Genomic DNA, 25,032 nt, shown 5'->3' with positions numbered 1-25,032 from the left:
ATTTCTTTGAGTCCTTACAGAAAAGCAAAGTGTATCATATGCATACATTACAATAAGAAAGACATTTCAGAAGTCAAAATAAATTATCTTGAAAAATCTATCTTTGAATATGTTAGTATAATAATGCCACTACTCCTTTAAGTTAAATATATGTATACTAAATAGTCTATTAAAACCTGAACACTTGATGAATTTTAAACTTCATCAAAATATAGTTTATTAATTAACGATGGAATTTCAACAAACAAAATTAATACTATAAATATATCTGTGGTTGAGCTCTGTTAATCATTAATGTAGCCACCCTTAGCGGCAATGATGGATTGCAGGTGGTTGTGGAAGGCCTGGCATCTGCTGCAAATGAATTCCTATGTCATGGTGTCCCATTGCTGGCTGACAGTGGCTTTGAGGACCTCAGTGTTTGGATGATGGACACTGTAAGCCTTCCCCTCGACATGCAATCAAAAGATGTAGTCAAGGGGGTTAGCATCAGGGCTGTAGGCGGGCCAAAAGCATCAAAAATGCCTCACCACCCTCACAAGGCTCTTTCCATACACTTTTTTTAGAGCTCTCATGACAGTCTGGTGTTAAATCTCGGGATCTCTTGCATGGGCCCTCATAGACTTGAATACATTGGGATGAGCTGTTTTCTTTCATTCTTCCGGATCCATTTGACCTTTTTGACATAGCCCTTCTTCCTCTCTAACATTTCGGACTAGCTGACGGTGGTCCTGGAGACACCCAACTGCTTTGAAGTGTGCAAATTGAAATTCGTCGATTACATTCAAGTGTCACTTTCTCGACTTGTACGTAAGCTAGATAACTCAAGTTAATTTTGTTTTATAACCAATTGTGGATGCTATAACATATCGAAATATGAACTAATTACAATCACTCAATCTTCGTTGATTATTGAATGAATAAGTGTTCAGATTTGAATGGACCACTTGGTATACAGTAAACCCTATATTAAACAATCTGGCAAGGGAAAATAAAAAATTGATTGCTTAGGGCAGGTCACCTTTCAAAACAGGTGTACAATTTTGGAAGAATTCAAAAGTTGAAAATAGTGGATAAAAGAATACAATAAAAGTTAGACTTTGCATCTGGGCAGTAATTTGAATTTCTTAGAGTGTGAAGAAAGGTAGGAGTAAAAACGCAATTCTGAGATTAACATTAAATTTTTTGAATAAATAAGTTTATTTTCAGACAAATTCATGGTATTTACTTATTCAACAGTATGCTCTAACCTAGATTAAATAATAAAATATGCTGGGAAACTAGATTTGAATAAAGAAAAAGCCAGACAATCTATCACATGCTGCGAGACTATAGTACCCTGGAAGGTATAATAAAGAGTGTTGAGAGTTGTTTGAGAGAGAAGGTTGGAAAAAACCTGATCCATGTAGCTTATATACAACTTCGAAGGAACCAGCAAATAACTCAATTTGGCATCGAATATTATACAGCCCCCCCCCCGTCTAAAATGTAAAATTTCTTTAAATAGGGGTGTCTTTGTCCTATTTGTTATATTTCGACTCTTAGCTTATTATATACAATTGTCTAAAGAAATTGTGAACAAATATAATCAAAGTCAACCGAGAAATAAGAGCATGGAAAATCACCATCCGACATCTCTAAAGTGCTGGTTTGTAACCACTCCAAAGTGTAGCAGCTGACCACAAGAGACACTGAAAGGTTCCACAAGGTCCAGGTAAAGGCAAAAAGAATTGGTTAAGGCAGTTACAGGCACCATGAAAGGTAGAAAAGACAAGGTGACCGTGAATGGCCTTGATTGGAGCTAGACCCCCCTGCACCGCTTGGAGAAGTAAGACCTTAATCTGTTAGAGATAATTCTTTGTCAGAAGTTAAGCCTTTGGATCGAGAAAGTGTGTAATCCGTTGCACAACATGCTTGAAAAGCAAGACTCTGGGCCTCTTTACAGCCCAACTATTCGCCCTTGGACTTTGGTATTTTTGGACACATCAAGGGGAAGCCTTCGGGAGTCTGATACACAACAAAACCAACTGAATGCCACCATAATCACTGTTTGAGCCAAACCAGAGCATAGTTTTTGTAAAAACTGCTGTTCAAAGTTCTGCACTAGAAGGCTGGAACTCTCATTAATAGTTTTGGTAAGAACTGCTGTTCAAAGTTCTGCACTAGGAGGCTGAACTCTCATTAAGGCAAATGGCGTCTATATTGATCGAGAATGTAAATAAGGTATTCTTTGATTGTATTTACAGCTCATTTCAACAATATTTATCCTTTACCAAGAATATCTGATATAATTATCAAAGATTTACTCGAATACAACAAGTCTCTTGATTATTTCTTCATGTTTTTTTTTATTTTTATTATTATTATTTTTTTCTTCTTCTTTTTTTTTTTTGGGGGGGGGCTTTTATTTGTTATGAATATCATTATAGATGTATTTTTTCAGTATTATTTAGATGAAATGATAAATAATTTCTTCATGCTTCTGTGATTTACTTTGGGATATTTTCAAATAAAAGCCACATGTGTGTAATTCTAAAATATGTGCTTAGATTATGCTCAACTGTTTTTTGGAGTCAATTTCTCATAAGTATGCACTTGTACGGAGAATTATATGTCACTCTACATCAACAGTTGATATCGGTAGACATAATGATGAGTAAAGATATTTTTTCAAGGGAATAGAAAATCCTTACGATTTAGAAATTGAAGCAAAAAATGGTAAAATAATTACTCTTCATGACAAACTACCTGTTAACTAATAGTAAATAACGATTTTCCCCTTTAAATCTACAAGACATCTTGTACATCCAGAGCTCTGGCACTTAAGGATGATCATTTTCTCTTCATATGCTGGTGTATCTAACAAGATATGTAATAAGATCGTAATAAAGTTGAAACTGCTGGAGTCTTGGGATAACACGATAGGGAATTATCTCTGTGGAGTTTTCAAAGCAAAAAGAAATTACTTCTCAATTCAAGATTTCGACAGAATGTATTGTTTTCTACAATCCTTACAAGGATTGTAGAAAGTTTTTGACAATATTTTGCATGTTTTGTCGTGTGTCCATTGGTTTCCTTTTTACTTGAATTTATTTCTTTTAATGTGGATTATTAATGCCTTAAAGGCAACAGGCAAAGCAAGGACGAAAAAGCTCTAAAAATCGGGCAATGTATTTCTCCTTTTTGAGTGCCAAAGCTCTTATTGCCAATAAATTGGAATGGGATGAGCCAATTCATAAAGGAAAGTAGACAGCAACAGTTTTTACCTTTGCAGCTAGATAAGTAGTTTTTTTCTTTAAAAATATCAAGGATGGGTGGTGATTCCAGGGATCATGCTATAGACGTTGTCAAATACAAGCTGTCAGATTCAGCTAGATACATGACTAGTAAAAAAATAATTGTTCATAGGCAAAACATTTACACATAATGAGACCTTCTTTTTACTTTCATGATCTCCAAAGGGTTAATTGCCCAAATATCTTGCCCCTCTCCTCCTACTTCAATAATATATTCTTATTTCCTTATTATTAAAAGATTGTGATATTTAAATTTCAACTATCTGCTGTCGCTGTATCCCATTTCGAGATAGAGAGAGAAGGTATTTGTAATGTGAAGTAGACCTGTTCAAATTTTAACTTTTTTTTCAAACCTTTTAATATTTGACTTTTTCCTGTTATCTATGGTCTAAAGAAACTAAATATATCATTCATTTGGATTTGGGACCGGGAGGTTGCCTGCAGCATGGGCCTTGAAAATTAATTTTTGGTGTCTCTAAAAAAAGGCAAAAAAAAAAACACGTGATTATTTGTATTCTTTAGACTATAGCTTCGCAATAGATTATCGTAGAACATTGATATGGGTATCAAATCAAAGCCAATAAACTTTCCTTCAATTCGTATGATTATGTTAATAACCCTTTATTTGTGCCCATGGGTAAATTGATATGTTTATATGTAATATGTTTTTATATTTTTTCATTTCTTTTTTCCTCTCTTTTTAGGTATTCTCCTAAGTTATCTTTATGTATGTGTATACGAAAGTAGAATACAGTAGAATAAAATACATTTTTTCCTTGAAAAAAGCAAATAACTCTATATCAAAAAAGAATGCAATATAAAATCTAGAAATACATTGATTTTTAATAGTTTAAATTATATTTTTTGAAAGTAATATATTTATTTCTGAGGTATTCAACAACTTACAGTAAACAGTTTCTCTGCTCTTTGTCAGTGGTAATCCTAGTTATAAAGTCACTCATGATTTTGACGCCTTTTTCAGCAACGTCATTGTTCATTTACTGACTTCACAAACTCCCATGCTACTCTATAGTATTCATTATTTTCTTAGGTATCAACCGGTGTAATAAGGCAGTCACTTTTCAATTCGAGAGCGTCAAAAATAAAATGTGAGTCAAGTCCTATCAAGTCTGTGAGAAATGTGGGTTGAGTGATGACTGGAAAAACTGACTTGCCTTTTCTATAACACTCCGGCTTTTCTGTTTTTGATAGTTTGATAGCCAGCTTTTGATTTATTGGTATCAACATCAACTCATGTGAACTAAATCAGGTGAATGGTTTACTAATTTCTGAGTCAGATACCAACCGTGATTTCTGATTTTCTTCAGAACAGATGTTGTGAGTTCATGATCAATATATTGATAGTGAAGCATGTTCTTAATCAATTGTAAATCGTGGATAGGAGCATCGGTGGCAGATTTTCTTGTTATCTAGTGTTTTGTATAACATAAAGCCAGGATTTTTTTTATTATCTTTAGTTTAATGATGGCGTCCTCTTCGTATTTAAGTCCATTTGTAAACATTAACATTTTCATAGCATATATATTCTTGGCCATCCAACGGGCTTAATGAATTGAGCAAGGATGGGTACAAAAATACCTAGACTAGATTCCTTACCGAGAATAATCAGGCAAAGTTCGGCTACTTACCTGAAGTCTGTCCTTGGAGATGTCTTCTCTAGAAAATTGTATAGGCATTAATTCATTTTTCTCCATGGGATCCAAATATTTTTTTACATTGGCCAAAATTCTTGGATTGGCCTTGTCTAACATGGACCAAACTTATTTAATTAATTTGTCAAACAGTTTTTTGTCCGGACACTGGTTCTTGCTAAAAATAGCCTTCCATGCTCCTCTAATTATAGTTTCTAATATATGATGTCTGCAAGCAAAATAGAAAAATTTTACCCAAGTTTGCCTTCAATCAGTTTTGCTGCACCGTTATGGTTACCACTATTGCTGGCTGTTGTGTCAAATCATAGAACAACGTTGTTTTTCACGTTCGATAACGTTGCATTGTAAGTCCTGAGACAAGTACAGTACCTGAGACAAGACTTTAACAGAGTAATTCTTACCAATAACGTCTCTTAAAAGTGTGCCATCCCAGTGTAATGTACATACAATATTTTGGTGGATTTTCCTATAAGCTATTAATGTATATTTGGCACAAGCTATAGCGGGAATTTACCCTATTTCGTTTAGTTGTTCAGGTTGGTAATTTAAAATGGTAAAGATCTGCATCTCCTGCTTTGAACACTGAAGATACCATGGTTGTAGCTTGGTTGTCAGACACTGATAAACGATCTGTTGTACTGCAAATATCTTAATTTATAAGAACTGATCGTGGAAATTTAAGATATATTGTTTTATCCAGATCACATATCTCAGTTGTTCACTTATATTCATAAATAGTAGAGCAACCAACAGAAACCTGAAACTTAATTTGCATGATGGAGGGCTTATTTAAAGAAAATTAATAACAGAGTACCCAATAAATTAATGCATCATACCTAAATCAAAGAAAAAAATCACTGTTCAGATTGCACTCAAAAGTACTTCGATGTATTTCCTTTGATAGTACATAGATAAATGCGCAAATCGTAAAAAAAAGAAAAGTACATTGAAGATATTATTTACGTGTATGTTACAAACAATTTATCCATGCCCAGAAAATAAAAGGATTAATAACATAGTTATACAAATTGAAGAACCATTTATTAGCTTTAATTTGATATCCATATCAATACTATACGATAAGCCATTTAAACACTATTCTTGCCTTCTTTTTCTTTTTTTTCGACCCCCATGGGGGAGGCATAGCCGCGGTACTCTAATGTAAGTCTACTTTATTACTTGAATACATTTGTATTAAGTAACAGTATATTACAAAAGTACATATATTTTCTAGTGTGGAGACTCGATCCAAAACCGATATTTTCTTTCTGGTTCGGTATTAAGTAATTTTTTCTTGTCCGATTTATACCTATATGTTTTCCTCTACCTCCCTAATTTATGAATCGTACAAATATATTATTCATGCAACACATTTCACTTTATATGACGTCATTGCTGTAATGTTAACAATTTTGAGACACATGACGTCATCAACAGTTCATCTGTAATACCGATTAAGGTCGAATTTTTCTTTGAGACCGGTCCAGACGGAACTTCTTCAAGAGACCTAACTATTTTGGTTCACTGTCTCAGGCCGAAACCCAGTGCTTATATTTACGTTCATGCTAGTGTTAATTCAATAATGGATGCTTACAGTTGAAAGTTTTCAAATATAACTCATATGTTGTGTTTCTATGTGTAAAAACAATAACATAATGACAAAAAATCCCATTAAAATAAGATTATTTTTTTTATAGATTATATTTTATAATTTACTCAAATCACACGATTAAAATAATTCCCCATTTTTATACGAATGCTCATTTCAATTGACAGTTTAATTAGGATCTAAAATAGTAAAAAATTATCTTACTCAGTATAATTTGATGTATTCGCAAGACCAGGTACGTACTCCTTAACGCATTTGTTTCGTAGTTGACCCATATACACTTGTAGAGCGAAGAGTGCAAAAACCATGAGACAGAATATGGTGAGAGTCATGACTTCAGCCAATTGTTTTACAGAATGAAGTAGTGCGTTGATGATTGTTTTTAAACCTAAAATATTAAGATATAATCAAATTAGTGTATGTCCGCTTTCCTATTTTTTTTATTAAATATGTAGTAGAGTGACAATCCGTAGGGTATATAATATATTTTTAATTTTTTGGTAGTTTTATGTGCCAATTTTGTTGCGCAAAAAATGCGCATTGTACACGGTACGATTCATATGCCATACATGCGTGGTTCTCAAATGGGGTTTGCGTACTCCTTGATGTATTTACTTAGAGGCACTCCTGGAAGTATTTGATATTTTGAAAGAATATTTTACAAGAGGTGCATAACTCAGGGGCATCTGTAGGAGGTGGGCTGGAGCTTTTGTAGACTCCTCCCAAATTAAGGAATTTTAGTTTTTTACTAGAAAATTTAATTCTTGATTTTTTTTTTTTTTTTTTCCAAAAAATTGAATATTTGAAATTTAATTTAATTTTCTGTAAATAGCTATGGCTTTTTAAATTTTTCTATAAAAAATAATATATTTTTTTTTTTTAAATTACTTTTTTTGTGAACAGCTGTCCATTTTTTTTTTTTTTTTTTTAAAAACTTAATTTTTTGAGAATGAATATAAATTTTATAATCTTTATTTAAAAAATTTACTTTTTATGTGAATAGCTGTGAATTTTTGATTATTTTTTTCTGAAAGATTTTATATTTTTGAATTTTGTTTGAAAAATTTAATTTTTGGATTTATTTTCCAAAAAATTTCAAAAACTAAGGCCCCCTCAAAAATATAATAATTGGGCAAAATAAATATTTTACATGTGGTACATCACTTAAAAGAGGTCAAGATTCCCTACCATACATTATACATTACACTGTATGCAATAAAATCGTACCTCGCCAATTAGAGCTCCATAAGACTATTATTACTTGGAATTAATGTTTGTTTAATAATATAAAGATAAATTGTTGCAAAATTTATCTGCTTTCATATGCTATATTATAGGTTGCAATACGTTAACAAACAAGGGCAATGGATGCAAAAGGCAACAGTTTGCAGATCTTATTCGTGCCCATCACTCTATAAAAGTGGTTTTGGACATTGTGAATTACATTTTTGATCTTGGGTCAAAAGGATCATTTTCATCGGTGATAGACTCTGCAGGAAAACAGAAATTGGAAGATACCGCAAAATTGTCACTGTAGAATTCTTGACCGGTGTGGCCTTTGAAATTGTGGCCTCAACAAACAGGAGTTGATAAAAGCGTTTTTGAAGGTTAGCCTGAAGGGGATTACTTTTGGCAACAAGAATCAGCATCGGGCCATAAAGGCATAACAACTAAAGCTTGGAGCAAAGAAAACATCACCAATTTTTATTCTCCAAACTTGTGTCCTCCTCACAACTGGACTGCTCCCAACTACAATATGAAATGTGTGGCTTCGTCGAAAGGAAGGCCCGCAAAGTCTCTACCGTAATCTTGGTTCTCTGAAGAAAAGAAGTGGACAGATATGTCTAATGACTACGTCATCAAGATACACAAGGCCTTCAGGCCCAGACTGGAAGACATGATGACCGCAAAAGTAGGACATTTTGAGAAATGATTGTTGATATTATAAAATACTCGTGATATGTTCATGTTGGTCTTGTTTAAGTTGACTTAAACCTTACTATCAAATGGGGTAAGATTTCCTTACTCTTCCTACTTTAACTATCCTTTTATTGTAAAGACAAACTTACATTTTATCCTACACTTGTAAAAATACTTTTTTAAGCTTACTTGTTCAACTATAAAAAGTTGTAAAATAAAAAATTATATATTCATGTACTTAGATAAAAATAAATTTTCTACAAAAATCGTTCACTTTCTGTACTTTGAAGTCGTTGAACAACCTTTAAATTGGGTTTTTTTTATTAATCATATTTATTAATTTTACACTATCAAGGGAACAAATTTTTGTTTACATATAGATTATAAAGTAAAAACACTATAAGAAATGAGATCGAATATCCTTAACTTTGATATACCTATACAATATACATTCCCCTTTTGTCTATTCTAAGAAAATGAGTCCTTTTGTTTTAAATAAATACTTTTTCAGATAACTTCTTCTCATTGAATAACACTTTTAAATTTATTAAAATATTTTTTTTAAAGTTACTAATAAAACTAACAATATAAATTTAAACAAAACATTTTTATTCAATGTGTCCTGCATTTTGGTGAAGGGCTTTTTCCAGACGACGCTTGAATTTTGAACTATGCCCTAGCTACTACCGCAGTAAGATGGGTCTTACTTTTCATTTTTTGAAAATCAAAAACAGTTAATGTTTTTTTTACTGTGTTTTTTCACATAGATTTCAAAAACCTAATTTCAAAAAGATAGAATAACCCTAAACTACATCAATTTCACTTTCAAAATTAGAGAAAATGATTTTCTATATTCTCCAGTACTAGTTTTCCTCATGTAATTTATAGATATTAACATTGAACGAATGTATATTTATTGTCCTTGATGTGAAGAGTTCAAATATGAAGAAATTTTAATCATTAAATCATTCTAAGGTAGTTATTTGTTCACTTTAAAATAGATAAATAAGCAGTAATTTTTATACTGTCTTGTATTGAGAATTCTTGGAAGCATATACTTTTATTTATTAACCTTATGATGCATATATGTTGATACCATATTTTATCCGTTTGCTCATTTCGATTTTAAATATCTAATAAGAGAAAAGAAATATTAGAATCTGGAATAATTTATGGACAAAAATTTTATTTGATTAAATAATGAAAATATTTAAACTACATTTGGATCAAGTGTTTCTTTCTGAATATCTTTCTTATAGTTTGTTTAATTTTAGAAGTTTATAGAGGTCTTGCTTGGAGTAATTCTTGGACATCTGTCTCCTTTTGCCCCCTGAGTCCTAATTGTTCCATCTCTCTTTTCATGTGAGAAATACTGTGAAGAAGCTACTGTGGCCATTTTAACAACCCTCTCACAACTTTTTGTAAGGCATGGCCATTTCAACACTTTTATTGGTGTTTGGATGAAACCCTTTAACTCGGAAGTTGTTAAGGAGAAGGTAAGAGGTGGCTCTGACACTTCTTCTGGCCAGTTGATGAAGTCAATGATGTTAGACGCCCCACTGTTTATAGCAGGCGTTTTTCTGATCCTGACAGATACGCTACCCGGGTCACCGTTTGGTCCATTCTCTCTCCTGATCGCAATGATTCGTTGTATGATTCTCTCCTTCTGGTCATCAGAGCAAACTAGAGTATGTAGGAGCATTTCACTGTGAGCATACCAAGCAGATCTTTTTACTGTTGGTATCACAAGTTCACGCACCTCTTTTTTCCGGGACTTGAGACAATTAAGTTGAAAAATGACGTGCCTTGGCCCTTCTATCCAACAGTACTTCACTTTGGTATTGAACCAACATGGATAATACACACCAATTATAAATTCAACTATGAGTCTCAGATTTTTTAGATTTTCCCCTTAGTTCGTGTTTTGATACCCAGAGTCTTAAAACTCTGTTAGCAGTGGTGAGCAGCGGCAGTGATAAGCAGGTCTAATCTCTACGAAAGCCATCCTTTCAGGAAACACTCCTTCTCTGATAGCACACACTATCATATAACCGTACTCTTGATCTGTTGACAAATCTTGAATAACTTCATCGCACGGTTTGAGAAGTGGTGGTCCAATAGAGATTCGGGGAAAGTTTGGATTGATATCCAAGGCAGTAACCGACTCTAGCATCTTTCCTATTGGTCCAGATAATTTATTATCTGGGAGAGTTGGGCCATCAAGCTCAAGAATTAGACGGTGTAAGGGAAGTTCATTTGTATGCAGGCTACACACTAACCAGACCAGTTTTCTCCGAAATTGCATTTCAAGTTTTCACATAACTCCCCAGTGTTCACATTTGCTGAGTCCCCTCCGATGGCTGTCATGCTTTATCAAAACCCCTCTTCTTTAACCAGTTAAATATATACTTTTATAATTTCTCTGTAAATTTGGTGATGCCACAGAATTACAAACATTGTCTTGGACAAATTCAATATTATCTTCTTCCATGCTTTTGTCCTCCTCACTTTAGTTGGCTTCTCTACTCTCCGTGTATCTGCCATCTTTTCCATTTCCTTCCTTTCCAATGTTCTCATTATTCTGTTATGCTCTAACCGATCAAGATTTCCGATTTGATGGGGCCCTTTGCTTCCAATTTTTTCTCTCTGCCCTTTAATGTAAACAAGATCATTCACCGGGGCCTTTTTTACTCTTGTACAAGATCATTTAATATGAGTTTGGAAGGCACAGCCTTTACAACCTGCCTCACCACAACTAAATATATCACATTTACAACTCAAAATATCATATAGCTTATCCAATTTGGCACAGAAGTTTTCTTCTTCTGACAGTTCCCCTTCCCAAAAGAAAAATCAATTGCTTATTTCCCAATTTTCTTTCATTTTAAAATGATAGTTCTCTTGTAATTTATGACTGGGTAAATGCATTAGCCTTATTCCATTGATAAATCAGACCAGGGTAAAGATCCTCTATTAGTTCATCTACTATGTAGTTTCTTCTATTTTTTTCACTAAGCTCTCTTAAATAAATGACATACCTAAAGATATCCGACAAAGTAGGGAGGTCTGACCGCTAGAGCTCCCTTCCAGTTCCAACAAGATAGTTTAAATGACAAATCGATTGGGTCCTTGTTTTTACTTTTGCTATTTCGTTCAACGTAAAGTGATTAAAATTAAATATGGTGATATTATTAAGACAAATTGAATCAACAAGAAACAAAACAAACTAAGAAATATAGGTTTTAATTGAAAATAATCTTAACCCGGTTAAGCTTAACGTTTTATTAAGCTAATTCATGACTGTATTATTATGTGTGCTAACTAATATAAATTCTATTCAAATTATGTTGATGTAGATTTTGTCTATGGATTTATAAAATATTTAAAAGTAAATTTAAACTATTGATTGGTCTCAATTATGAATTTTATATCTACACCAAGTATAGCATTATCGATTCGTAAACTTAGTTAAATCAATGTTAAGTTATGATTAAAATTTCTTCATATTTGAACTTTTCATATCAAGGACCATAAATATACGTTCCTTTGATATTAATATCAATAAATTACATAAAGAAAACCAGTACTGGAAAATATAGAAAAAATCCGCATTATCTCTAACTTTCAAAGTGAAATTGTTGTAGCTTAAGGTTATCCTATATTTTTGAAAATTACATTTTTAAAATCTACGTGAAAAAATACAATGAAAATACACTACCGGTTTTTGATGTTCAAAAAAATGAGAAGTACAACCCACCCTACTCCGCAGGATTAATATTCCTCACTGCCGAGGGGAATGATCGCTTTAAGGAGGAAATGTTGCTATGCCAGTGGCTTCAAATTTTCTCTAAAAATAGTAATCGTGTGGATTTAAATCTCGGAAACTTGGAGGCCAAACATCACGTGGGCAAAAGGGATGTACATTGGTCTTCAACCATACAATTGCTCTACGGGCTTTTTGTGCTAGTGTAGTATATTGATGGAATATGTCAGGCTTGTTAGCAGCCATACTCCTAATCAAGGCTACAACAACTGTTTCTTGGAAATCCATATAAAAATCTGTGATCATTCTTATCTTTCCAAGGCTCATGTTTCTTCCAGGTAGCATTGCCAGACTGTTTAAATCCGTCTATAAGTTTTAATATGATAGACAGTCCAATTGTACAAATTTAGGTACTTTAGTATAGTGTCCTTTGCTTTATGGCAGCATGGAAGAGAGTAAGTAACACATAAATTTTGCTCTGTTCAATATTTATGAATTGTTTACAAAAAAAACATTTAGTTCAAATATCTAAACAAAGTGTCACTAAACTTATAACATTTCTTAGTTTTTGATTTGAATCATGAATATGCTTTTAAATGGTCATAATGAGGACAATTTATCTTAAATGTTCTGTGTATGATTTATTCCGTTCCACAAGGGCAATATTATATCCTAGCTACAAGTACTTAAACGTCAAATTTATTTTCATGCATATTCAATTATGGGCCAAGATTAGAAAATTTTATTTAACAAAAAAGGATTTATGAAATATTTTTTTATATTAATAGCCGTAAAATAAAATATTTATCTATAAAAATATATTTATAATTTTTACATATAAAAGCTATACTAAGCTTATATAGTATAATTATACCTATATAAATATTAGTGTTAGAGCTCAGACCGAGGCAATTATTTAATGGCCCAAACTATTTTGGTCTTTTAAGCCTTTAAGTAATCTTGATGTAAATAAAAAAAATAATTGCATTTTTTCCCTGTGTAATTATTACTTGTGTACAAACATCAATATGTTAGAAAGATTGACACAGGATATTGTTAGGTTTAGGTTCCTCTTTTGTGACAGCCAGTATTCCCAACAGCTGCTTCTAAACAGTATTAAAATATCAGACATTATATACAAATATTTTCATAAATGATCCAATATACTGAGTGGTTCATTAAAATCTGCACTTTAAATTTAAAACTTTAACATGATATAAATTATTAATTAACAATGGAATTTCGACAAAATTAATACTATAACAGATGTATGTATGAGCTCTCATAATCATTCATGAATCCGCCCTTAGCGTCAATGTTGGCTTCCAAGCGGCTGGGTAAGCCCTGATACCCGCTACACAATGGCGTCCAAGTACTTAATGACAGTGGATTTGAGGCCATCGGTGTTTGGATGACAGAAACTGCAAATCTTTCCCTCAACATGCACCCAATATATGTAATTGAGGGGGTTGGCATTAAGGCTGTAGGGAGAGGGGGGGGGTCAAAAATGTAAAAAAAAAGTTCAAAAGAACTCAAAGGACTCATTCAAAAGAGTCTTGCAACTAAGGAGGTGGGTTTTCTTTCAATTCTGGTGTCAATAATGGCTCTTCTACCCTCACACGGCTCCTTTGACCCTCTTTTTTTTTATAGCTTTCTTGACAGTCTGATGTTAAATCCTGAGATCTCTTGCATGGGCACTTATAGAATCAAGGAGATTTGCCTAAGCTGTTTTCTTTAACTCATCTGAGTCCAGTTTGGCCTTTTTGATAAAGTCCTAATTCAACTCCAATGTTTTGGACTTTCTGACAACGTAGACGATGGTTCTAGAAACACCCACCGCCTGTAGAGCGCGAATAGAAATTCGTAAATCACGTTCAAGTGTCATTTTCTTGAATTTTACGTAAGCTAGAGAGATCATGTTTGTTTAGTTTTATAACTAATTATTTATGCTTTAATATATCAAAATATGAATTATTTTCAATTACTCAACCTTCATTAATTATTGAACTAGTAAGTGTTGAAATTTTAATGGAACACCCGGTATAACCTTTCATTATTTTATATTCCATGCACATCACTTCGAAATATATTTTTTAAAGCATTTACATTTTCTATTTCAATTTGATACCCAAAGTGCAAAAAAAAAAACTAAAAATAATCAAAAAATACATGAAACCCTGATAACTGAAAATTTGCTTAGTAGGAGAGCAGCATAGGCCTAGTGAAATTTTATTAGATTAACTACAATGAGCAAGAGAGGAAATAAATAATCACACATTCAACTATATATGTGCCAAGTACAGAGACAGGAATTACTCCAGAGTGAATCCCCAATTCCACCCTGAGTCCAGAAAGGAATTACACTTATACGTCCCTAACAAATCATCAGTCTTATGATTCGTCTTTCATGAGCACAGGCACTTAATACTTAGATGTTAGCTCCTCAATAATAAAGAATTATGATAACAGCTTTTGAAAATATAAAACACTGTTCAAATTCCCAACTGCTATATTTTTTACACGCGAATAAGGAAGTCTTTTGTACAACTCTAAATATATACTAGCTAATATTTAAACACCAAGAAAAAAACTACAATGTATTGAGTATCTATATAATGAAACCTAGAAGTCATATGTTAATAGAAACAGAAAGAAAAGATAGCTAACATATATTTTACTCCGTTGATCGATAACGCTGGCATAGAGATAACTCTAAAAACGCTGTGCAAATATGTTAACGCATAGTTCTGCTCGTTACAAGCATATAAATCACTATGTATAAGCAAAGGAAATTTTTGGCTGGGATATACGAGGGTGGTCTGAAAAGTTTCCAACCTCACAAAGATATCAGACATTTTTACTGAATTTTTACTTATATTTTTCTACATAGTCTCCCTGTACTCTCTAAATATGTTTCATATATGATTATGGATATTTTGAGGACATACGTACTCACCACATAACTTGTGTACTGAAAAAATACCCCAGTTATTTATTTGTTTTTTAGCAAAAGCCCATAAATTTCAGAGTAATAGCAGCAATGGCTTCTACTTGAGAACATATTCCATTTATTTCCTAGCAAAGAAATAAATAACACTCAGTTGTAAGGCTATTTTATGTGTGGTATAAAAATGGAATTAATCAATGTCTTAAGTACAATGTTGTTGTTTGTATGGGGTTCATTACTCAATCTTTAATTAGACTCTTTCATGATAAATGTAAAATAGTAACATTATTTGTACGTCGGATAAAGCATCCCTTGCAAATCATATCAATGAAAAGTTAGATTAGTTTTTCAAAAAGAGTGTGAATGTAACATTAATGTTTATCCCTATATATCCAAGTAAGATCGAGGGTGGTATGAAAAGTTTTTCTTGTCGGAAAGTGATGTTGAAAGTCATGGAGTTATTTAATTGATTATTTTCAAAAAGAAAAATCATTACAGGATAATACTACACATCATAACTTGACAAATGAAGAAGCAATCACCTTCTTGAATAATTGTTTTGCAGAGAAAAATATCGACTACTATTTGGACAGGTTAAGGAGTGAGAATATAGCAGAGAGAAGTATGTACATTTACAGGGAGATTATATTGAAAAATGAAATTAAAAATTCAGAAAAAATGTCTTTTATCATTGTTAGGTTGGAAAATTAGGGTATTATTTCAGTACACAAGTACGTATGTCCTCAAAATATCCATAATTATTTATGAAGCCATCGCCCTCCACTCCTAACACTTTACAAAACATTAAGGCCCCAACCAAATACATGAAAATAAACCCCAATCCTAGAGTTTTTAAGTTGCTTGGTGGCTTTGCCGTAGCCTTACTCAATCCATGGCTTCGAGGTTCATTTTGAAGTATTGGGAGGGGAGTTCAATGCTATTTGAAGCGGCGGTGATTTTAAATTTTGGGCCGAGATATTGTGATTTTGTTGGTAAATTATGGGAAATTTACCATTAAAAATTTTATCTTCATCAATTTTCTTAGAACCCGTTAAACTATTTATTATTTTCCTATCAGTTATTCTAATATTATCAAAATTCAAAACTCATTCAAATTTGATTTATAACCATTTATGAGTGCTGTACGATTTGTAATATTTGACAAATTGCATTCAAATGTCCCAGTAAATACACAACTCTATATAAGAGTTGTTTGTGCTTGAACTTTTTTCAAATTTGATTACAGAGATTAGAGAGTAACATTAAAAAATTTCGATTTTTCCTATCTGAAAATGTAAAAAACAGAAAGATGCGTGCTATACGCGGATCATCAAATATCCCTAAACTTTTTTGACTGTGTTTGTTTCATAGTACCATTTTAGAAAAAAAAAAACTTTTAAATCTTTTTTTGATTTATAGAAGAATTAAAAAAAAAACTTTTTATGAGTTTTTATAGCTTAGAAAAAAACCTGTGAAAAATTATTTTTTTCAAAATGACTAAAAATGTCTTCTTAGTATCTATATTTACAAAGTAAAGAGTTTTTACCTTTTTTTTTATTATTTGATTGAGACGTGCAACGTAAAGATGATCTCGTAGGGCAATGCAATTTTACATGTGTAATTTTCATACTAAAATTACAATAGCCTTTTTAGCTTTAATGTTAAAAAGAATTAAAAGCTTTATATCCGTTTTTTCAAAGCAATAAATGATTAAAGAATTATTCACATTCGAACAACAATACTTGAAAAAAATAGAAATCCTAAGTATAGAAAAAGAGAAAAGAAACCATCAAAGTACATAAAATACAATGTATATCAAAGTCAAACACATAAAATTAATAAGACTGGTTTTTTGTCAGTATGAATTAAATAATAGTTTGAAGGCTCCATGAATTATAAAGGGAAATATGAGAGAGGGGGGGGACGTCTAATGTGTTATTAATATCCTATTTTCCATCATCCTATTTTGCTTGACCATTTGAGTTATCATTTTATTTCCTGCTAATTTTGCTTCAGTACATTTTGCCTTAAACCATTTCGTTTCCAGACATTTTGCTTCAAGGATATTTCGCCTTACTATATAAATAATTGAAGTCTATAGGTGATTATTGTAATTTTTGGTTAAAATTGATGTTCTCTTTGTATTTTTTAAATCAAAATATGGAATATTTATTACTATAAAATGCATTAAATGTTTGTTTTCTCTTAAAATAAGGATGAAATTATGTTTTTGCCTCATAGTATGCTTGTTCGTCAATCCATGAGTCTTTTCTAGTATGAATAATCCATCATGTCTAATGATAAATAAAAACAGATAATTTGAATCGTTGCCGTATTTATTTATCTTTATTTTTCGTAATATACTAATTTTATTACTAATTTTGTCTCAGGTTCGAATTCATTACAGAGCGAGATATTGTTGATGTATGCCATTTTTCCAACGGAAAACAACCATTTAATCCGTTTAATAGTAATACACTTTACATATTTTGATATAAAAAATCCAAAGGAACATCGATTATTACCAAAAATAAGAAAAACGAAGTATAAATATCATTTATTTATATATTAACGCAAAATATCCTCGAGGTAAAATGTCCTAAGACAAAATGGCTTATGAGCAAATTACATAGATCAATCATTTTATCCTGTTATTTCTTAAATATATTTACCAATTTATCTAGATAAAAAAAGTTTAAAAAAAGTATGTCTAATCGCAATTGAAAGTTCTGCAAAAAATTATTTCTGAGTGAAAATTGAAAAATTTAATTAAATTAGTAGGAGAGAGGGCTAATTAACTAACTAAGCAAGTTAACGTCCTTCAATTCCTAGCAAATTTCTATTAGAAACTTCGTAAATAAAAACATTTTGTGGTAGGGGTATTTAAGAGTGATGAGTTTCTACACTAATCCATAACTGTGACTCTTTTTCTGAATTGACAAGCTCTAAGTAATGTTTTTCATTTTCATATATATTTTATATATTGAGGTAAACAAGAATTTTTTTCTTTTTCTTTTTGATGAGTTCGTTCATACTATGCCCATATAGGGGTTACACATTTTATTATTTTCAATCCGGAATGACATTGGTGCAAAATAACGGAAGAGGACAAAAAGACATGTTATCTTGTGAGAAGTGGGAAGGATCTATCTCGAGGCCAGGAGATGGTTTGACCTTTTTAGGAGGTGAAAAGGACCTCCTTGTAGGAGACTTGCGTTTTCGAAGAGTTTTTGCAACTTCTTCTTGAAGGCGAGGCGGGAATGCTTTGAATAGAGTAGGCACCGCATTTTCTCTCAGCCTTACAACGTCCACAGTCCGATTGAAGGATTCCGGAGTAAAATGTTCCGAACAAATTCTCGAAAACTTTTAGGGTGTATAGTCACCCTGCTTGTGATTCCTTACCCATTTTCTGCACCTCTCTGGATCCTGGGTCGGAAAACGATTATATAAAATTGAATTATCAGCAACATACTTATTTTTGCAACCAAATGCGACACAAGAAATGGTAATCCTCGACTTGTATGCACCAATAATTCGAATTAACTTGTTAATGAATAAGTAAACCCACTAAAGAGTGTTTCCTACAAATAGGTACTCAAGATGGCTGCCAACAGCAGAAGCGTAACCGCTAGCTGAAACAGTTGGAAAGAACAAAGAAGATTTTAAATTTTCCAAAGGCCAACAAAAATTCGGCTCAAGTTTTTCTCTTTTCAGGTGAAAAAATGTGTATCGTTGATGCAACTGTGAATAAGCAGAACAGCCACTACATCACAATTTAACAGCAAGACAATGTCTTACCTACAGTAAAACATATGTTCAGAACAAAAAATCCAGCCGGAAAAATATTGGTTATGTTCGGATTCATTAAATTTTACAGTATTAAAAGCACCAGATCAAAAATGAAGTAAATTCTCCACTAAGATTTAATTTTACAAGTATCTTGTCTTGTATACAATATTTTAAATAATTTATGATGAAATTTTTTTTTATTGTCGTACCCATAGTAAAAAAAGGAAAAATAGTAAAAATAATTTATCCCATTTTTCAGATTTTAGTACTAAAAACGTCCCTGTACAAGACGAATTTTTCTTGTTCCCAACAACTGTATAAAGTTGGACCCCTTGTATGTAATTGAATATACAGTGGAATAAATAAATTTTTGATCCTTGCCAATTTTGTAAGTTTTCCCACTGACAAATGGTCTAAAATTTCATTGGTAGGTTTATTTTAACAGCCAAAGACATTATGTCAAGAATAAATAAAGTGTTCGAATGAAGATTATTGCTGATTATAGCCCGAGTACACCATCCGTACCGTCAAACATGGGGGTGGAAACCTTATGTTTTGAAAGGGTTACTTAACTAAAGACGACTTAACCGCGTCGAATGGAGAACAGACGGGACCATATATCAAGAAATCTCGTGCAACTATCTGCTATGGGTTACTGCAATTATTCTTCCAAATCGACCATGAACCAAAACATACACCCATGGCAACAAAGAAGAGGCTCAAAAAAAGTCACTTAACTTGTCTCTGCACCCCATCCCATATAAAATCTTTATCAGTGGGCAAACTTACAAAATGGAAAAGGAATCAAATATTATTTATAAATAATCACTACTGGCCCCATCGATCGGGAAAACTGGTTCAAAAAAGTACCAACACTAAAATTGATATTACACCTAAATTACTATTGACTATGTTTTGAAATTGCTTACAAAAGTTGCATAATGTTTTGAACTTTGCAATAAAAAAACCCAATTTTCCCAATAAACTGAGTCAAAAATGTAAAATGTGCACCAATTAGCCCTGCTTCATCTTATTTTATAGATATTATAGTAATTTAACAGCAAGATAATTTATACATATTATTTACACTAACTTTCATTGAAGTAATGTCCACAAAATATGTTTTATAAATTATATGTCCGTGTAAACTATTATTTCTTCTATTTAAAAAAAATGAAATAAAAAATATTCAATCTATTGAATTTTGATATGTACAAATGCCATCTTTTTCGCGAGAAAATTAATAAATCAGCTGACTAAGTATACTGGACGTTAAACAGTCCCTATAATTGTTTAAAATTATTCACCACTGACCAAGAGCTACTTCTAATTCAACCACTCCAAGCTTATAAAATTGATTAGGGAAAAGAAGCAAAAAATTTGATACCTAAATAAAATATTTAATTTAAGCTTTTGTGTTTGTGAGGTAAGGTTGAGAGCAGTCTGGACTAAAATATCTACCCAAATCTGTCAAGAAAAGTTATTTAAATAAAATTGTTCTCCCACCGAGTCTATTAACTATTAATCTTTTGTTCAACAAATATTAAAGCTTCTTTCTACCCAAAATGACACAAACTAGTTCTAATTTACCCAATGAATGTTCAGAACAACCTTACATTTTCAAAATATGGTTATTGATTATTCCCAGGAAAGAAGCCTCTTTGTTGTATTGAAAATACAATTCTACGTATAGACCACTATATTATAAATAATGGCACGGCTAGAAAGGATCAAAAAAATATAAGTGATGGATATTATCTACCAACATAATATATACATAAATTATGTATGTGAACATATATTTAGAGAACTAATATTATTCAATGCTAAATATATCCTTTAGAGCACCTTAGCTTGCTTATAATACAAGCAAGTTTTTGAAAGAAGTGGAAGCACGCTTTAAATAAAAGAATAAGAGGTCTTAATCGTTTCCTTTCTATATTAGTTTTAAAGAAAGGAATAGAAGATGCAATAAATCAATAAAATGTTTTATAACTTTTTGGTCAATGTTGTACTAATTGTTTAATTGCAAAAGATAAATACGTATAAATTATGAAAATGTTCCGCAGATGGAAAAGTCTTTTGTAGAAAAAAGTAATATTTTAGCTAACAATATCCTAATACTTGGATCATTTCAACCTTTTTGTTACTTTTTCTCAGAAAGTTAGTCTCCCCCTCTCCAAGTTAAAGATTACAGAGTAGACAAGAAGCTCTTAAACTTTTTTTATCAAATCCCCACTTTTTAGTCAGCCAACTCTCCATTTAGCCCCCACAGCATCGGTATTTGACAAATTTGTTTTTAACCCATGCAATGTTGAGTACACAAATATACGCTTTGCTTTTTTGTGCCATTTTACGGGCTTGAATTTTTGTTTGAATAAATTATATTTTTTACAAACAGCTCTCCTATGAAAATAAAATATAAATGCACAGTTTTTTTCTGTTTTTTCTTCAATTTATTTGTTCATAAAAAAAGCATACAAAGAATTGAACAATCGATCCATATAGGTTAATGAGACTTTTACTTCAATCAAATTCAATTCAAAGTGCCTCAATCTTCAGTTCTTTTTTTGAAATAGCTCAGCACAAATCAGATTCAAGATCAGAGGTTTTTTTTTTGATTTGGGGGTGATCTCGGGGGACAGCCTTACTGTGAGCCCCCACGACTTGATTGTTAACGGGCATTGATAAATCTTAACCCTTAACATATAATATCATCTCAAGGTACTCACAAAGTAAAACATTGACATTTCTAACCCAAGAGTGTTGCCATTTTTACCCAAACATGAATTACAATATCTTATATAGGGGTTGTTTTGTTATTATAACAATCGGTAAATGGTTGTGATTTGAAATTTGGTTGAAAATTTGGAAAAATGGGTTGAAGATGGTTAAATTGTGAAGTAGTGGTTCTTTTGTCCGACAAGTCATTCCCCACTTGACAATTCTGTTATTCTCCCTCAGTGGTGAATTCCACACAGGTTAAGAACCATTTGTATAGATAATGGTGAAAAAAACACTAGATAATTTTGTCTTAAACTATTTTCCATCAGAACTTTTTTGTATTAAACCATTTTGTAAAGTGACATTTTGCCTTAAATCCATTTTCCATCAAGGTTATTTCGCCTTAAAATATCAATAAATGAGATTTATTTGTAATTTCTGATAAAATTGATGTTACTTTGTAATTTAACAAAATATGTAATTTGTATTTCTATAAAACACATTACATAATTGTATATGTTGGTAAAACTTTGAATCATGCCCCAAAATATCAATTCATGAACCAAATAAATGTCACTTTATAATGAATTTGAACCAGAGAAAAAACTGATAATAAAATTAGGAAAATAAGGAAAAAAAATTAACACTACAAGTGTTAATTTGAAGAATTAACACTTCGAACGATTCAAATAGAAGAATTTCTAATCACTTCTCTGTTAGTAATTATCATTAAATTTGGTAGATTATTCATACTAGAAAAGACTCATGGATTGACGAACATGCATTATATGAGGAAAGAGCATAATTCCATCTTTATTCCAACAGAAAAAAAGTATTTAATTAATCTGAAAGCAATAAATATTGCATATTTAGATTTAACATCTAAACCAAAAATAAACAATAACGACGGATAAACTTCATTTATTGATATATTAAGGTGAAACGTTCTAGATGTAAAAAAAAAAAAAAAAAAAAAAAAAAAAAAGAATTGACAAAATTACCGGGCACCAATATATAAAGTGACAAAGTTTTACTTAAGGACGCTACTTTCTATGATTTCATGTCAGTTGTTACCGGGAAAATCAATGATATATATTTCCCCCTTCAGTAATACTGTAAGATTTTTAAGTTTAAATATACATTGTGGAAATAGTGTTCCTGCAACAGCTGATATAAAATAATCTAATAAAATCCCATAGCTTCTAGCTCTGGTATGTGAAGTCCAATTTTGGTAAATTTAGTATCATTGGAAAGTACAGATTCAATGTTATAAAAATTGGTATATTTCTAAAGCATTTGATAATTTGTCAACTTTTTTTTTTCATGAAGTGATTTCCCTCTGCTGTAGATACGTCATGTAAACGAAGTTCCCTTCCCACGTCATGGTGTTTGGGCTGGTTAGCTCTGAAGGCCTCAGGGTCAACACTGATGCTCCCTGGACGTGCTATAGATCAAGGTGAATCCCTGGATATAAATGGTTGCCAACGGGAGGCCTTACATGTGGCAGCAACCGAATGGATCCAAGGCAATATTGAAGACTTTATCTGTCGGGACATTTGGCCTCCAAACTCGCCGGATCTGATACTCATTTTTGTGGGTGTGTGGGGAGCGATAAAACAACAAACTAACGGAACCCCTACAACGCCAAAGACAAACTTATCAATAACGAATTCTAGGATTACCCCAGGGACCAAGTTGAGAAAGCCGTTCTTGCACTTTTGCCCTCGAATAGAGATTGTAATTGAGGCTGGAGGGGATTTTATTAAATAAAATAAATCCGAATAATTCAAGATTTCAGAATCTGATAACCTGTTGAAAAGAAAATTAAATTTGAAAAAAAAAACTTTTTGGCGGCACAGATAGATTGGACACCCTGTATATTATGTAAAAAAATAATTTGAACATTTATAAAACTCGTGATTCCTGTTCAATACTGTTTATGTGTCAATTATCCACAAATGTTGAACGAGAAAACTGTTTCTGATAGTTTTTTTGTTCCTTAGTGCTAGTATACGAGTATAATCTAGCAATATTTATTTCATAACATAACATAATACCTGTGTATATATGGATACAAAGTATGTGATTACTTGGGAGATTTTATTTACAAATATATATATACACTTGTTACATATTTCATAGCAATGTAGGATATAAATGTATTATGTGTTAGATAAATTTTGAAATAATATAAGGAAAATATGCTCTATATTAAATGGAGCGTGAATTCAAAGTACCCATATATCTATGCCTAGAACAAATTAAGATTAAGACACTGGATCTCACAATGGATCTTATTTACTAGCATTATTATAATATAGTAATGATGGGCTCTATTAAGACAAATATCAACATCAATAAAAGAAAGTTATTTGAGATGGAAAAAAACCTGGGATATTTGGTTCTAAATTCCATACTTTTCTGTCAGAGAGTTGAACTCAAATTGATACTAGATTATTATTCTACGTTTTTCTGATCTGGTCATTCATGCATGCAACTATTGATTTTTTTAATTTAAAAAAATATCAATCTTTGAATACTAACAAAACAATTTTTGGAAAGTTTATTTTATTAATAAACTCTCTATTATATATTTTAGATATTTTGTTTAAAAATATTTTTTTATATATTTGGAGCTTTGTTAGCTGTTTTGTGTGTGTGTAATCAAGTGAAAAAGAAACAATGAAAATAAATTCAAATGGAAGAAAGAATTCTCGAAATGAAAACAAATTTTATTGAATCAATGGATTTTTTTATGCAACAAGAGTAATTTTGGTAGTAATTTATTATCAACCCCCATAATAATACTTATTTTAACAGAACTGTTGAAATATCTGATAATTTTGTTGCACGTATATATATATATATAGTAAATACGAAAGTTCATTTAGCCGTGCGTTCAAATAAACCGATAACTTTGCGTTAGATAGTTTTAATTTAAAAATTTATAGATACTTGTAATCAAGATCAACAAGTTTTCAATTGATAGCAATGATAAATTTCTAAAATTTAACGACCTTACGGAGTATTAAACTTATTTTTCAACAACTGCCCTTGGAAGTTTTTTTGAAGATACATTTATTTATTTTATCCTCCCTCTGAGACCAAGTACATGTTATGGGATCAAACCCGTCATTAGTGAGTTATATCGAGATTATCCATTTTCAGGTCATGAAAACCGTGCCAAACGTTTGGAAAGAAGAGCATCCGACTGACCAAAGAGAAAAATCCGGAATTATCAGTTTTTCGAAACTTTATAGACCATGGATAATAAAAATCGTCGTATGACATCAGGGGCGTCTAGAAGGGGT

At 31.7% G+C, this 25,032-nt stretch overlaps 1 protein-coding gene across 1 annotated transcript in view; it reads right to left on the bottom strand.

Moving 5' to 3' along the window:
- Nucleotides 1–25,032, bottom strand: part of LOC121128868 (sodium channel protein 1 brain) — a 244,362-nt gene that overhangs the window by 115,061 nt on the left and 104,269 nt on the right. Inside the window, exon 7 of the mRNA XM_071893258.1 lies at nt 6,783–6,966. Within this exon, the coding sequence (XP_071749359.1) occupies nt 6,783–6,966 (184 nt within the window). The remainder of the gene's footprint in view (nt 1–6,782; nt 6,967–25,032) is intronic.

Source organism: Lepeophtheirus salmonis, chromosome 14, assembly GCF_016086655.4.
Source record: "Lepeophtheirus salmonis chromosome 14, UVic_Lsal_1.4, whole genome shotgun sequence".
NCBI classification, from domain to species: Eukaryota; Metazoa; Arthropoda; class Copepoda; order Siphonostomatoida; family Caligidae; genus Lepeophtheirus; species Lepeophtheirus salmonis.
Note: the sequence above shows the minus strand (reverse complement) of the source record. Positions and strands in the feature narration are given on the sequence as shown.